The sequence below is a fragment of the Chroicocephalus ridibundus genome, chromosome 6 (assembly GCF_963924245.1).
Source record: "Chroicocephalus ridibundus chromosome 6, bChrRid1.1, whole genome shotgun sequence".
NCBI lineage: Eukaryota > Metazoa > Chordata > Aves > Charadriiformes > Laridae > Chroicocephalus > Chroicocephalus ridibundus.
The window spans coordinates 59,193,710-59,207,694 of NC_086289.1; the positions used below are offsets into that span (position 1 = coordinate 59,193,710).

Below are 13,985 nucleotides of genomic sequence, written 5' to 3' on the forward strand. Positions count from 1 at the left end.
AGGTGGTTCTTTTCCATTTCTAGCAGGCAGCTCCTGTGTGCTGGGTTTGCCTTCCTCAGCTCTGCGTCCTCTGCTCTAGCACTTGCGGCCGAGGAAGGAGCAAAGCGTTTGTTGCCTTCCAGATACTTTCCCGTCATCCCAGTTTATGGTTGTCCTGTGCTTGTAAACTGTTGTTACTCTCTTTCTCAAGCTTGTAGTTAGGGAATCAAAATACACTACTTTGCAAGAAAAACTGCGTACTTCCTCTGGATAAACCTCCTTCTGATAGGTTCATAATCCACCATTCCAGGGGAGGATGGCTGTAGGACTGGGACTCTGTCAAAATGAGTCATGAGCTGCTTGACTTCCCAGTTTGGTTCAAGTAGTAGTGCTATTTTTCTTATTGCCCTATAGGATAAGAGGAATAAGAATCTGTCATGCTCTGACTATTCGTTCGTGAGAGAGTCATTCACTCTTATTTGTTCAAAATATGTTTTTGAAGGGCTAAACTACCACACTTTGGACTAGTGATAACTGCGTGACAAGCTTATATTGTTTTAATCACTGCAGGTATGAGAGCCTGTATTAAAAGCCTAAAGTGTACTCGTCAGAGATCCTGCAAAGATTGGCATTCTTCTGCAGTCTGAGCGGGCAAATCATGGTCCCCAAGTCAGAACAGAGTTGACTAAATTTCAGGAAGTTTCTGTTTGCTGGCATTCACATGGAATTCACGTTTTACTCTCGTTGTTTTCCTTTTTTTTGTTTGCAGTCCATCTTTTCTGAGCCTCCAGCTAAAAGGGCAAGATGGTGTATGGAAGAAGGAGGAACGCTACGGATTGGTAAGGCTGACATGGAGTTATGAACTCGTTTCTTTTTCACCCGCCCTTGTGCACCGTACAGCTGGAGCCCTAGAGTTCTGTAGGGCTTATCGCAGGCACAATACTAGGCAGCGTCTGGGAATACTTGAGTGTGAGCTCTGTTTCCTGCCTGCATCCTTGCATTGCCTCTGGAGTGGAGCCAGGCGTTGATCTTGTCGTCTCAGTAGACGAGCTGCCTTGGATGCAGTCCTTCAGTTCTGATATGTCCACTGTTGGCTTGCCAGAAGTCAGTTGTTTGCAAAGCTGATTTTGGGTAGTAGGTCCTGATAACCCTTTTTTATTTCGGGTTTTGGCTGGCAGTACCTTGTGTGCACAAGTTTCTGTAGTTGCCAGTATGAAACTCTGAAACTCTCCTCAAGTGACATAACACAAATAATATTATGATGTAGGAGAGAAAATGACAAGTTTTCTTTTGTGAAGCTCTTTATTGTAAACTCATAAAACCCTTCAATTTCTTTTTGTAGTTACTTCCGCAGCAGGCCGGCGCGGGGCCTATGTTCGAACGGCTGCTGGGGGCCCTCGGCGTCGTCTTCGCCACCGCTGCCCACCGCCCCGCGCCGCCCGAAGGCCTCGTCGCCATCCAAGAGGCCACCCCCGAGGTCAGCGAGCCGCCCCGCCGCCTGCGGGCCACCCGTGGTCCTCTCCCCCTCCCATCACCCCATCCCATTGCAGACCCCGTCCCCCGTGGCCTGCCCCAGCTCTGGGGCCTTTGCGGGACCCCCCCGGGGCCTGCTTGGGGGTGGCAGGAGCCTCGGCCCCATCGCCTCGGCCTGAGGGGCTTGAGCCGTTAGCCGCTCTGCGGGCTGGGGCGCAGTGTGGTGTCTTGCCCTGGGGTCCCCGCCACGCTCCTGGGTTGGGCTTGGCCCCTCTGCCCGCCCAGAGCCCCCCTTGCGGGGCGGCAGGGCTCGGCGTGGGCTCCCAGGTGCCATGCGCCGCCCTCTCCCACCCTGGCACCCCTCTTCCCGGCCTGGCTCTTGGCTTGTGTGGCTGGCCATTGGTCCCGCCGCTGTCGGGTCGCCCTGTGCCCGCGGCCAGAGTTGTTCACTCGTGATGCTGAGATGAGTGTGGGTTCCAGACGTTCCCCCCGACTCGCTTTCCCTCTGCACAGTGTAGGGGTTTGAAAAGAAAGAAAAGGGGAGGAGACTTGGAGTAGGAGTGTTGAAGGAGCAGGGAACAGTCTGTATGCATGTAGGGATATCTTGGGTGGAGGAGAGGCATGGCATGGGGATGTGGCAGGTATGTGGGGTGGAAGACAGGGGGATGCCTTCCCAGACGTTAAGCATTGCAGGTGCCCCAGAGCTCCCAGTGACAGATGGCTGAGCCATCTGCGTGCCTGTCGCATGTGTCTCTCCAAGGAGAGGGAACATCTGGGAACACGTGCCACGTTTTGGGGAGTGTGGTTGCTCCAGGAGACTCTGCTGAGCGTCTCATGTTCCCCGGTGAATGGGAAAAGCGAAGGTCTTCTGGAAGGAGCCACTCGTTGCACAAGCAGTAGTTCACAGCTGCTGTGCAGAGCACAATCCCAAAGTGAAGAACGCGCCTTTGTGGGCGCTGCAGGCTGTCGTGTCACGGCCTGACCAGGAGACCCAGTTTTGCTAAGAGTTCACTGGGAGTGACAGGCGAAGCAATTAGGATGAAAGTCAAGCGAAAGTGTGTTAGACGGCTTGAGAAGCTGTCCTGCTGAAAATAAGTTTTCTAACAATGCTCTCCGAGATATGCAGGAAAATAGCAAAGCTCCCTTGTGTGAGTCTCTTGAAGGCAATCTAAAGCACAGGGTGGTTGTTATTGCTGCCCCTTGAGGTTTTTCCGTGATAGAAAGATGAACAACGATGGGCATGAGTGGTGAAGCTGGTGGGCAAAGGAGATAAGCATTAGCTTATCTACTACTGTAGGTAATAAACTGCATGCGTGTGGATGTATACGTAATAAACACGTACACGTGACAAACTACATGCATGTGTGGAGGGGGGAGGAGGATAAATTGCACCCTGTGCTGCTTCTCCGGAAACAGGGAATGTTCCCGAAAGCAGGGTTTTTTTGCAGATCTGGCCGGCAGACTCACGGGTGGGTTAGTCTTTGAGCTGTGGCTCTGAGGGGCTGCTCAGTGAGGCAACTCATACAAAAATTGCCACCAAGTGCTGTTGGCAGAAGGGCGCATAACATGGAATGGGTTACGCGGCTTTAGCTGGGACTAAGAGGGGCTTTGGTGCCAATAGAAATCCTAATCTCCTTTCCTATCATGTTCTTATGTGGCCTGTCTTTGCTTTTTTAGTTTTTGACGGCTCCGAGAATGGACAGAAACCTGGAGAAGTTGCCACTGTGGGAAAGTTGCAACGCAAGGCAACTAAACGCCCGAGAGCGTCAGTGAGCGACGATGCTGCGAGCAGAGAGTCTGGGGAAGAGGTTAGCAAGGGTTGGGAAAATAGGGAGAATCTATGGAAGATGAAAGAGCAAGCGTCTCTCCCTGAAGCGTCCTGAAGTTGGGCCTTCCAGATACTTTCCCATCATCCCAGTTTATGGTTGTCCTGTGTTTGTAAACTGTTGTTACTCTCTCTCTCAAGCTTGTAGTTAAGGAATCAAAATACACAACTTTGCAAGAAAAACTGCGTACTTCCTCTGGATAAACCTCCTTCTGATAGGTTCATAATCCACCATTCCAGGGGAGGATTCCTGTAGATTGCCATTCTTCCACAGTCTGAGCGGGCAAATCATGGTCCCCAAGTCATACCAGAGTTGACTAAATTTCAGGATGTTTATGTTTGCTGGCATTCACATGGAATTCATGTTTTACTCTCGTTGTTTTCCTTTTTTTGTTTGCAGTCCACCTTTTCTGAGCCTCCAGCTAAAAGACCAAGATGGTGTATGGAAGAAGGAGGAACGCTACGGATTGGTAAGGCTGACATGGAGTTATGAACTCGTTTCTTTTTCACCCGCCCTTGTGCACCGTACAGCTGGAGCCCTAGAGTTCTGTAGGGCTTATTGCAGGCACAATACTAGGCAGCGTCTGGGAATACTTGGGTGTGAGCTCTGTTTCCTGCCTGCATCCTTGCATTGCCTCTGGAGTGGAGCCAGGCGTTGATCTTGTCATCTCAGTAGACGAGCTGCCTTGGATGCAGTCCTTCAGTTCTGATATGTCCACTGTTGGCTTGCCAGAAGTCAGTAGTTTGAAAAGCTGATTTTGGGTAGTAGGTCCTGATAACCCTTTTTTATTTCGGGTTTTGGCTGGCAATCCCTTGTGTGCACAACTTTCTGTAGTTGCCAGTATGAAACTCTGAAACTCTCCTCAAGTGACATAACACAAATAATATTATGATGTAGGAGAGAAAATGACAAGTTTTCTTTTGTGAAGCTCTTGACTGTAAACTCATAAAACCCTTCAATTTCTTTTTGTAGTTACTGATGCCTTACGCTCACTGTCCCTTTGTGACAAGACAATTCCGCGTCTGAGGTAAAAATCCTTCCGTTTTCTTGGAGTTCTTCTCCGAAAGGTTTATTGCCTTTCACTTTTGTTGTTGAACTTCCTCCGTATTGCCTAACATTTGTATTTGTGTCCACAGAGTAATATTCCTCCAAGGTAGCCTGGAACTCCCTCAGGCTGCTGTACTAAGGGAGGTCTCCAGCTGCTTTTTTGGTTTTTTCTCCCCCAACCGATTTTAAGCTTTTTCTTTAAATCCAGAAACTTCATAGCCACAGGAGATTAGATAAAGATTAAAGGTCTGTGGTAAGAGGAAGTGTAGAACTTGAGAAGAGGCTGAGGTGACAAACAGCAGTGTATCTTCAAGGCAGTTATTCTGATTTTCGCTTTGACTTCTCTGTACTTGCCCATGAGCTAGTTGAAGACAGCAGGTCTTCATCTAAAGGTTGTAAACATCTCGCGTCTGTCTCCATCATCATCAGCGTACGTGCTTTAACACAGCAGCTGTTGGTGAAGCTAGCATCGGGAGCTGCATATTTGAACCTTCTCTTGATACTATTTCTTTTGCCCTTGATGTTTTTAGCACAAGCCAGAGGGGCAAGCAGGACATCAAACCTGCCTCAGGCAGCGTCTTGACACCGAGGCCACCCATTAAGGAGCGCCCTGCGCCAGAACGCAGCACTTTGGAAGGCAGCAAAATGGGGAGGCTTTTCTGTACTGCTGAAGAGGTAACCTGAGTGCGAAATGTGTCTTTTGAACGGAAAGAACTTAGCACTGATAGCAAAACGGTGTGTAAAGGCTGAAGGAGCAGTTTGTAACAGCACAGTGGGTGTAGTGAAAGAAGTTGAAGGGATGCTTCTGGGAAATCAGCATATAGCATTTCATTTGCCTTTACATGCATCAGGTCTTGGAACAGAGCAGTGGTTTGTTGCCAAAGGATTGAATTTTAAACCATTTTCATGGACCTGGTGTAGTGGGGGAGGACCCTGCAGCCAGTTTCCCTTGTCAGTGGAGCTGTACTGCCTTGTCACTAAGTATGTATTTGTTGCAGAGTTGTTTCACTACTTTGTCCTTAACCTAGCTCAACTCTGCTCTTTAGGTAGCAAGTCTAAAAGGATGGCGGAGGGAAAAAACCCACTGAGTTGCTGCTACCCCTTCCTTACAGGGCTGTCTGAGAGGTCTTTCCCTGTCCTTTCCTTCCAATACCTGAAGGAACCATTGGAAAATTCCTGATGAGCTTACATGGGAGAAGAACGTAGGGCAAAGTGCTGGAGAAGCAGGCCATGGCAAGCTGTGGAGCATGACTAGGATACGCCCGGGGACTCATAGCAGCCAATCATGATGTCTATTGGCAGGAATGCCTATTAGCCTGAATTATTAGGCAAGGGGTGCAGACGATAGCTGAAGAGCAGAGGCCCCCATTTGAGGAAACAGTTGCAGAAGGAATTTTGAGCGTTCTGGTGGGACACGAGCTCCTAGAGCAGGGCTAACACAAAAGGAAGGTGGGAATTCCTGCTAAAGTAAATGTGAATAACGTGCCAGTATTTTGGGAGCAGCCTGTGCAGTCCACGCTACATCCGGATGGCAAACGTTTGCTTCACATGCAGTGGTTCTAAGCTGTTTGTTTTTCCCTCCATTTTGCTAGGATGTTCAGCGAGGAGAAAAGGTGAAACATCAAAAGCCTTTGGAACCAGTAAAGGAAGAAGATGCTGGAAGCCGTCCTAATCCAGAGCCGACAAGGTTCCGCAAGTAATTATAGGCAAAATTGCCTTTAACTTTTTGGTGGTAACTTTGTAGGTGTTGTACATGGAAGCGGAGGGGATGACTGTGTCCTACTGTGGGGGTTCTGGGCAGTGTCCCAGGGCAAGTGTTGGGGCAAAGTAATTTTTAAAAGACCGACCCCCCCGCTTCAGCTCCCTGCAATGAAGCACGAATAGTCTCTGAATGATCTGTTGGGCTCATATCTCAGAGCAGAGCTGGAGCATGTGAAGCAGATTCCTTTCAGGTGAAGCTAAACCAGAGCGTGTTCCCAGGGCACGTGCCTAATGCACTCCGACTGCTAATGAGCATGTAGTCTCTGAGGTCAGGGTAGAGCAGGTCTGAAGTAAAATGTCCTCCTCGGTGGCCTCCTCAGGTTAACCCGGGTATTTGTAGGATGTGCAAAGAATGTTTCTTTCTTTGTAAAGACAAACCAAAAAAGCCACTGATTGACTGGTGAAAAGGTAAAGGGAACAAATACCACGATGGATTGATCTCTCTTGAAATTCTGAAGAGACAGAAAATTGGACTCGTGTATCTTCAGTGTGCCCGAGTTGAAAGTGGCCGAGTTTCTGAACGTAAACTCCCCATGGAAATCCCTTTGCATTTTGTCCGGAAACTAGTGCAGGAGACAGGATGTTTCTGCCAAGGGATTAAACAGCTGAATTTTACTTTACATATACCTGTTGCTTTACCCATGACTTCCAACTCTAACGTAGACAGTTGCGTATGTCTGAACTGGATCTGTCCTAGTGAATTGGTATGTACTGACAAGAAATGCCCTAGGTATAAAAATAGTGATTCTCCTCTGTTGTTTTTGCTGCACCAAAGGGTTGAAGCCTATTCCAAGGAACCTGTGATGACTGACCCGGAAGAAACAAAAGGAGGAGGAGATGTTTATCCATATGCAACTCTGAGGACTGGTGAGTATCCCCATGATTCAAATCCATTCCAGTTTGTAGGTAGACTTCAAATGAAAATAGGGCATTTCCTATACACTCCCACATGATATTCAAAGTTCACACTGCTTGCCAGAGTTCAAACTTCCTAACCGTACAGTCGTCATTTAAATATATTTTTTTTTTTATTTATTCCTCAGAAACGGAGAGCTACGTACATCTAATGGCAATTGAAAGTTGACTTATTTTTTTAATACTACTGCTTTTCTGTGCAGGTATCACATGGGTGGATGTTTGCTGCCCAGAGCCATCTCAGGGCGATGTTGTGACCAGGTAGAGTCTCTTTTCATCACGGTTCTTGTTTCTTTTGGCTCTGTGCGCGTGTCTCTTTCCGTGCCTGTTCTTCTCCCCGCTTTAAAGCCTAGCGCTCTCTTTAGCCGTGCAGCACTGTTGTGTGCTGGAATTGTCAGTGGTTCACCTAAGCGTGAGGGGAGAGAAGGAAATAAAGGAACGGATAGAGTATGACGGGTTGAAGTAAAAGGAACATTTTCTTGCCTTCTTTGTGGATTTAACTACCAAGGGAAGTCATTTAACGAAGCTTATGATACCTACTCTTACCAAGCTGGACTGAAAGTGGAGAATACTGTGAGAGTCTGTTGTAGGTCTCCCTCCTGAAAAAGGGGGTCTTTGGTGACAAGGCAAATTCTTGGTTTTGAGGAAGGCACGTATAGACAGACAAGGTTACTGTCTGTGTATGTGTTTGCTCTTCAGAGTCTGCATGGTTTTACTGGTAATCCTCTCCAAATGGGGACAGTCACTCTCTTGACTAGCCTACAGAAGGCAAGTAAATATCCTGTAGGTGTCCCATTTTTAGTTCCCTGTGCTGGTCTTAGTTCCCGTAAGCTAACTGTATGTGGCTGCAGGTAGAGTTGCGGGTGTTCCTGTTATACCTTGCAGTATAAGCCCTAGCACGCAGCATTTATCCCCAGTAGATCCCAGAGCACTTGACAGAGGAAGTGCTGGTTGCTTCCCTGTTTTCCAAATAATGAAACTGATCAAGAGAAACCAAAGGAGTCTTGCACAGGGAGATGGGAAAAAATGTACAAAGCTCCAGCGCTTCCTTCTATGCCAGTCTGGCTGCTCCGAAAGAACCGTGCTGGAAGCGGAGACGATGTTGTCACACGTGTGCAACCGAGGCTGTAGTCAGCAGGAGCCTTGAAAAAGCATTTCTTGTCCAGAAGGTGAATTCTTGAGAATTCCGTGGGACAGTACAGGTCCACAGCTCACTGCTCTCTCTCTTTCTCTCTCCCGCTCCTCGCAGGGGCTCCCCACCAGCAGAAGAATGTCTGGAAGAGGACGGAGCGGTGAAACAAGCTGTTGCAGTTGCAGGGGTAAGCTTGTGTTATTCATGATTTCATGTTTTAGGAAAATGTATCTGGTTGTGATCAGAAATTTTTGTGCTCCTCCCTTTCATTACTTCCTCAACAATATCTGTATTTGTCCAGGTCGTTTTTCCCAAGGGAAGCGGGAGCATGATTTCTTGAGTAGCACGATCACAAAGGGTTTCCCGCTGCCGTTCATTTTGTTTCTGGACTATGATGAGCGCACTACCCTATACTATTTTTCTTCTTCCCCTTTGATGTGTTGGGTACAGCCTCAGAGTCTTTACTGCACGGGCTTGGTTGACCTGCAGAGCTGGACTGTGGTATCTTTAGTGGTGTCTTTTTTTGTGAGATAGGAAGTACGTCTCTTTGACTTTCGTCTCTGGTCAGGATTGAGATCAAAATAAAATTTTAGTCCTGGAAATCAGAGCTATTAATCTCCATCTCAACCTGATACCTACCTGCGGAGGCTTTTCTGGGGTTCTTAACGCTACTCCAAGGCAAACTAACTTCCTGCCTCTCTTGCCTCCGTTTAGTTTTGAGTGCAGCACTACATGGGTGCGCAGTTGGAATGCAGTCCTCGATAAAAAGTAACTTTGGAGTTGGCTGGTTAGATGCGTGTACAAAAGCCCTTCCAGTTTTAGACATGAGCAAGATTTTCTGTGCTATCCCCTAGCAAAAAAATCTGTGCTGGATTGGTAGCTTAACGTCCTTTTGTCTCACAGGAACAGCGTGGAGCTCAGATTGCAGAAGGTGTGTTACGCCAAGTACCTCTGGCACCCGCCCAGGCCAAAAAGTCACCCGCCCTTGCCAAGAAAGGAAAGAAAGTCATAAGGCTGAGAAGAATAGGAAAAGACTTTACTCCGCTCACAGAGGTACCGTAGCTGACAGGCTGTTTGACAAAAGAGAAGGCTGTGAAACAGCTGCAAGGAACTCCATTTGTTATAGGTGGTTCTTCAGGCTTTTTGAAATCTGAAGAACTTGCATTTAAGCTGTTAGGGAGCGTCTGCAGCTGTGACTTGAAGTTCCCCCACCTTCCCATTCTTTCAGGCTCCTACTTAGCTGCCTTGGCATGGAGAATGCCTGCTGCGGTTGCCTTAAACCTCAGCGTTGCGAGGGCTGCAGCATCGCATGGGAAAGGCGTTTGCTGTGTGTTTGCTCGTCCCTGCGTTTTATCTCAGCTTCCTTGGTGAAAACAAATTGAGGCAAACCTGGGCCCTGAAGTTCCAAGTCAGGATGCTGAAACCAACCAACCAACCAAAAAGGGCGATTGCTAACCTAGCCGAAAGCTGGCAAAGGCAGTTGCTCTGTCACCTGAGCTTCATTTCCAGGCCATGTTTGAGTTGAAAGCTGCCCACAGGTTGGCATGCTCGATGCTCTGTTGCACAAGTCCTTCCCCATTTAATTGTCCATTTCAGGCCATGGAGAGAGAGGTCGTTGCCGCATTAGGCAAAGGTGAGCCAGAGGAGATCATGAGCAGTGCCTTCAACCTAAAGGTGACTCGTGAGGACATCCACACCCTAAGGAACGGTTGCTGGCTAAATGATGAGGTAAAACTAGCTGCAGCACAGGGATCTTCTAATTGAGCATTTCTTTAAAAATACCCCTTCACCGTGTTCTTTTCAAAGTTATTTGATGACCTGCACGGCAGAGCCTAGAAACCTCTGTGCAGTTCTTATTTTAGGTACTTGAGGGTCCAGTGCTTCTGGCAGTTCCTTTACTTGTATTGTGCCGCTTCCAGGAGTTAGTGTAGGTTCTTGGAGTGGGTGGCAGGTGTTTTTACCAAAGTGCAGTTTGATAAACAGCTGTAACCAAGTGGGAAATTCTCACAACAAAAGCTGACAGCTGAGGCTGGAGTTCTCTCAGCTGCGTACTTCAGGGTGGCCAGAAAAGAGATGTGGCTGTATTTTTCGTTTGGTAAGCTAGCGTCTGATTTTACATCTCCAGTTTACTCTTTATGGTACAGGTCATTAATTTCTACATGGGTCTTGTGATGGAGAGAAGTAAGAAGGCAGGATATCCATCAGTCCACGCTTTTAGGTCCTTGTTTTATGAAAAACTAGCTTCTGGGGGCTACAGGACAGTAAGAAGATTGACCAGACGCGTGGATGTCTTCCAGAAGGACATCATCTTCGTGCCCATTAACTTGAGCTTGCACTGGGCACTAGCGGTGAGTCAAACGGGCTTGTTATTTAGAGTTGGGTGGGGAGAAAAAGCTAGCAAGAAAAGTCACGTAGGTTTGTGCAGCACAAGGTGGTGCTTTGTCTAACAGTCACCTTTGAATAACAGGTCATAGATATGAGAAAGAAGACCGTCAAATACTTTGACTCCCTGGGGCAAGAAGGAGGGGACAAGATTTGTGAGACTTTGCTGTAAGTAACTGCTCAGTCAGTGCTTTTGTGTTGTGAATGAGGAGAACGTTTTGGGATTTTGCCTCTGTGACAGGGCTGCAAGTTTCCACATGTCTTGTAGATAACAAACCAGAAATCTTGGATTCGCTTGCTGCGAGTTGTCTGACAGTGACTCCTTCCCTGGTCTCACGTCCTCCCCTCCACCCAGCGTCTTGGATGCCTGGGTTCTGCCACCTTCCCCCTAGAGCACAGACAAAGACATGGTAGCCCCGTGGCACACGGGCACCAACCTTGTTAGTGATCAATAAAATGGGGCTATTGACGAAAGGGAAGAAGTTGAGGGCAGAAGTGTTTGAAGATACCGCTGGGTGCTCTTTGTAATTCTGACATTCTTGTTCAAGACAGATACCGTGTAGCCAGCTTTTGCAGCTGTGTCAGCTGGCACGCACACCTCTCCAACGTAACGGGGACAGGTTTTCCTGTTGTGCAAGCAGGCGTCCTTAGAAGTCTCTGCCACTGATGCAGAGGTAGTCAAACCCCTTAATCCAGCAGCTTTGTAGCCCAAGAGCAAGGAGAGCGGCCCCGCAGAGACAAACCAAGCGTTGGTTTAGTCCGGTGCTGTCCTGAACAGTTAAGAGCAGGTGCCTGGGAAAGGCTATAAGAACAGGTCTGCATCCAGTCCTTTTTTCCAGCAACTGGTGGCCTGGAAACTTCCTCAGCCAGAGGTGCTGGCCCAAAAGCTTTTGTGTTTGTCCTTCCGGAGGCGCACGCAGTGTGTGGGATTCAGGCACATGGTGGGCTGACAACATTAGGGTTCCTTGCTTGGTTTTTCTGTTCTTCCTCTGACAACATGGGATTTGGGGTTTTTTGGCCTCTGCTAAGCAATGAACTTAGGCTTTTGTGGAAGCCTCTGTTGGAATTGTCGGTCTCATTCCTGATGGTTAGCTCGCAGCCTCTCGCGGTGTTTGTAAATTTAAGATTTGGATTTTTCCTCCAAATGCCTGAAATCAGCTGCTGTGAGGATCCTCTGACATTTTACTCTCCTGCCATTCATCTTCCTGTGATCTTTCAGCAGCTCTTTTTTTCTTGGCCTAAATTACAGCGATGAAGAGTGGTTTTTCTTTTGTTTTCAACAGCAAATACCTGCAAGAGGAGAGCCGTGAAAAAACACACGTGAAGCTGAATGTTTCAGAGTGGACTGTTCACAGCATGGAGCCACATGTAAGCGAACACTACTTGCACTTGAAATGTGAACTAGAACTCCTTGTCACGAAGCTCTTAACGCTTTCTCATAAGGCCAGGACTTCAGAGAACAGCCATAAGCATCTTCTTCTGGTACCACATCGGGCTGCATATGGACCAGGAAACCGTGCTGGGATGAAATCTTTGCGCAGTGCCTCTCCTTGCTGGCTGAATACTTTCTTGGGGTTTTTTTAATTGCTCTGCCACGTGAAGGTGAATTTGGCTTTGCCCCCATTTCACAAGTCAAATTTCAAGTCTCTTTAGCAGTTGTCAGAGAACGTGGGCTGCTTGTTTGCAGCCCAGATCCTGGCACGTGACAAAGCAAGGGCTTGGGCTGATGTTTCTCGACAAGTTAATAGTGAAAAGCAGCACCGAAAGCCTCGATTTAAGGGATGTCACTTTAGAAAGACACTGTAGAAACCTCCAGACACCTTGCAGGGAGGAAGCCTGCTGTCCCTTATCAGCCTGCCAGCAATTTGGCTTGTAACATCCGAGCGTAGGAAGCCGAGGGGAGGGATGATGTGCAGTTCCTGGGGTCTGTTCCTTGTGTTGGGGAGCAGTTACTGGGGATGGTGCAAGTTCAGGAGTGTCTGGTTAGGGTATTTTTGGTAATGGGTGCTGCTTCCAAGTTGCTTTTCCTTGAAGACAGAGGCAAATTCTCCATCTTCTTTGCATTCATTAGGAAATCCCTCAGCAATCAAACGGAAGCGACTGTGGCATTTTCACCTGCAAATACGCAGATTACATCTCGAGAGACAGACCGCTGACCTTTACACAGGTGAGTGAAGGTTCTAAACAGCTCCAGCCCCTTTCGCACAGAGACAAGAGCCAGGGAAGTTACGCAGCGGCTGTTCATTGCGTCTGGCGCAGCGGCTGAGGTTTTGTACCTCTCTCCGTTCTTGGGAGATAGTGGCTGGGCTGGAACTTCCAAGTGGCCTCAGCAGGGCAGAGCTGTGTTCTCCATCCTGGCGTCCGGTATCTGCTCCCAGTGAGATTCCTCTTGGGCGAGATACTGCAGCCAGGGGGTTTGTGAGATCTGGCCTTGGGATCTTTGGGAGAAATGGGTCTCACCCTTTGACCAGTGAAGACACTGGTTCTTTTCCAAGGCAGTGCTCTTCTGTGAAAGTGCTTGTGAGCTGTTGTGTGGTCAAGGATTATCTGGTTTTGGTGGCATGTCACCCTCTTAGGAGCTGTGCGGGTGAAAGCCAGGTTGTACTGGAAGGGCAAGCGTTGACAGTTCTTAAAAGGAAGTGTATATTAAGGAAGTAACTGGGTGTTTCTGCGTATTTTGTGTCTCTTTCTGCCATGATGTGTATTTAATGGATTTTTCTTTTCTTTTCAGATCCACATGCCTTATTTCCGCGAGAGGATGGTCTGGGAAATACTCCATCGAGAGCTGCTGTGAGGCATGCGCTACCAGAGTAACACTGTCATCACCTTTGGGTGACTACCTCTTCTTTTAGTTACTTTTCTACTACCTCATTTGAAATAGCAGCAGGCACACAAGTTTTTCTCTTTAGGTTAAGTAGTAGTGGTTAAGATTGTTATTTCCCCCCCTGCCTGCCCCTATTTTGGAGACAGCAACTCTCCTTGAAATTAGCTAACACACCTTAAGCGCAAGCTGGAAAGGTTGGTGTCACCTGGGCAAGGAAATGGTTAACAACAAATGCTGTGAACTTCCATCGCAGAGAGGGCTGCTCACACCTCGCAGCGCACGTGGCCGCGTTCTGGACGAATGGGACTCATCTGGTGGTGGTGACATTGCACGAGTGGAACTTCTCTCACAGCACACGTGGTCACGTTATGGACAAATGGGACTCATCTGGTGGTGGCAACAGTTGTGTGAGCTGACCTTCTCTTCCCAACAAGAAGGAGCTGAACTGCTGTTTCCTCAAAGAGAGCTTTCTTCTGTTTCTGGAGTAATCTACCATCTACTTGATGCCTACAAGTGGATTTGTGATGACCATCAGAAGAAAGCATTTACCATCTTTTGATTTGCGAGAGAAACCCCTGTGGTTGGGGTTGGTTTGTTTTATTTCTGTCTCCAGGGAGTTCTGTAATGTGACAAGAGAAGTATTTAT

At 48.0% G+C, this 13,985-nt stretch overlaps 1 protein-coding gene across 1 annotated transcript; it reads left to right on the forward strand.

Moving 5' to 3' along the window:
- Positions 1-9,732: 9,732 nt before the first annotated feature.
- On the forward strand, positions 9,733-13,309 carry LOC134517335 (sentrin-specific protease 2-like). The gene is made up of 6 exons (XM_063338735.1): positions 9,733-9,861; positions 10,278-10,481; positions 10,601-10,683; positions 11,799-11,883; positions 12,587-12,682; positions 13,247-13,309. The coding sequence occupies exons 1-6, from the start codon at positions 9,733-9,735 to the stop codon at positions 13,307-13,309; spliced, it is 660 nt and encodes a 219-aa protein (XP_063194805.1).
- The last annotated feature ends 676 nt before the right edge of the window (positions 13,310-13,985 follow it).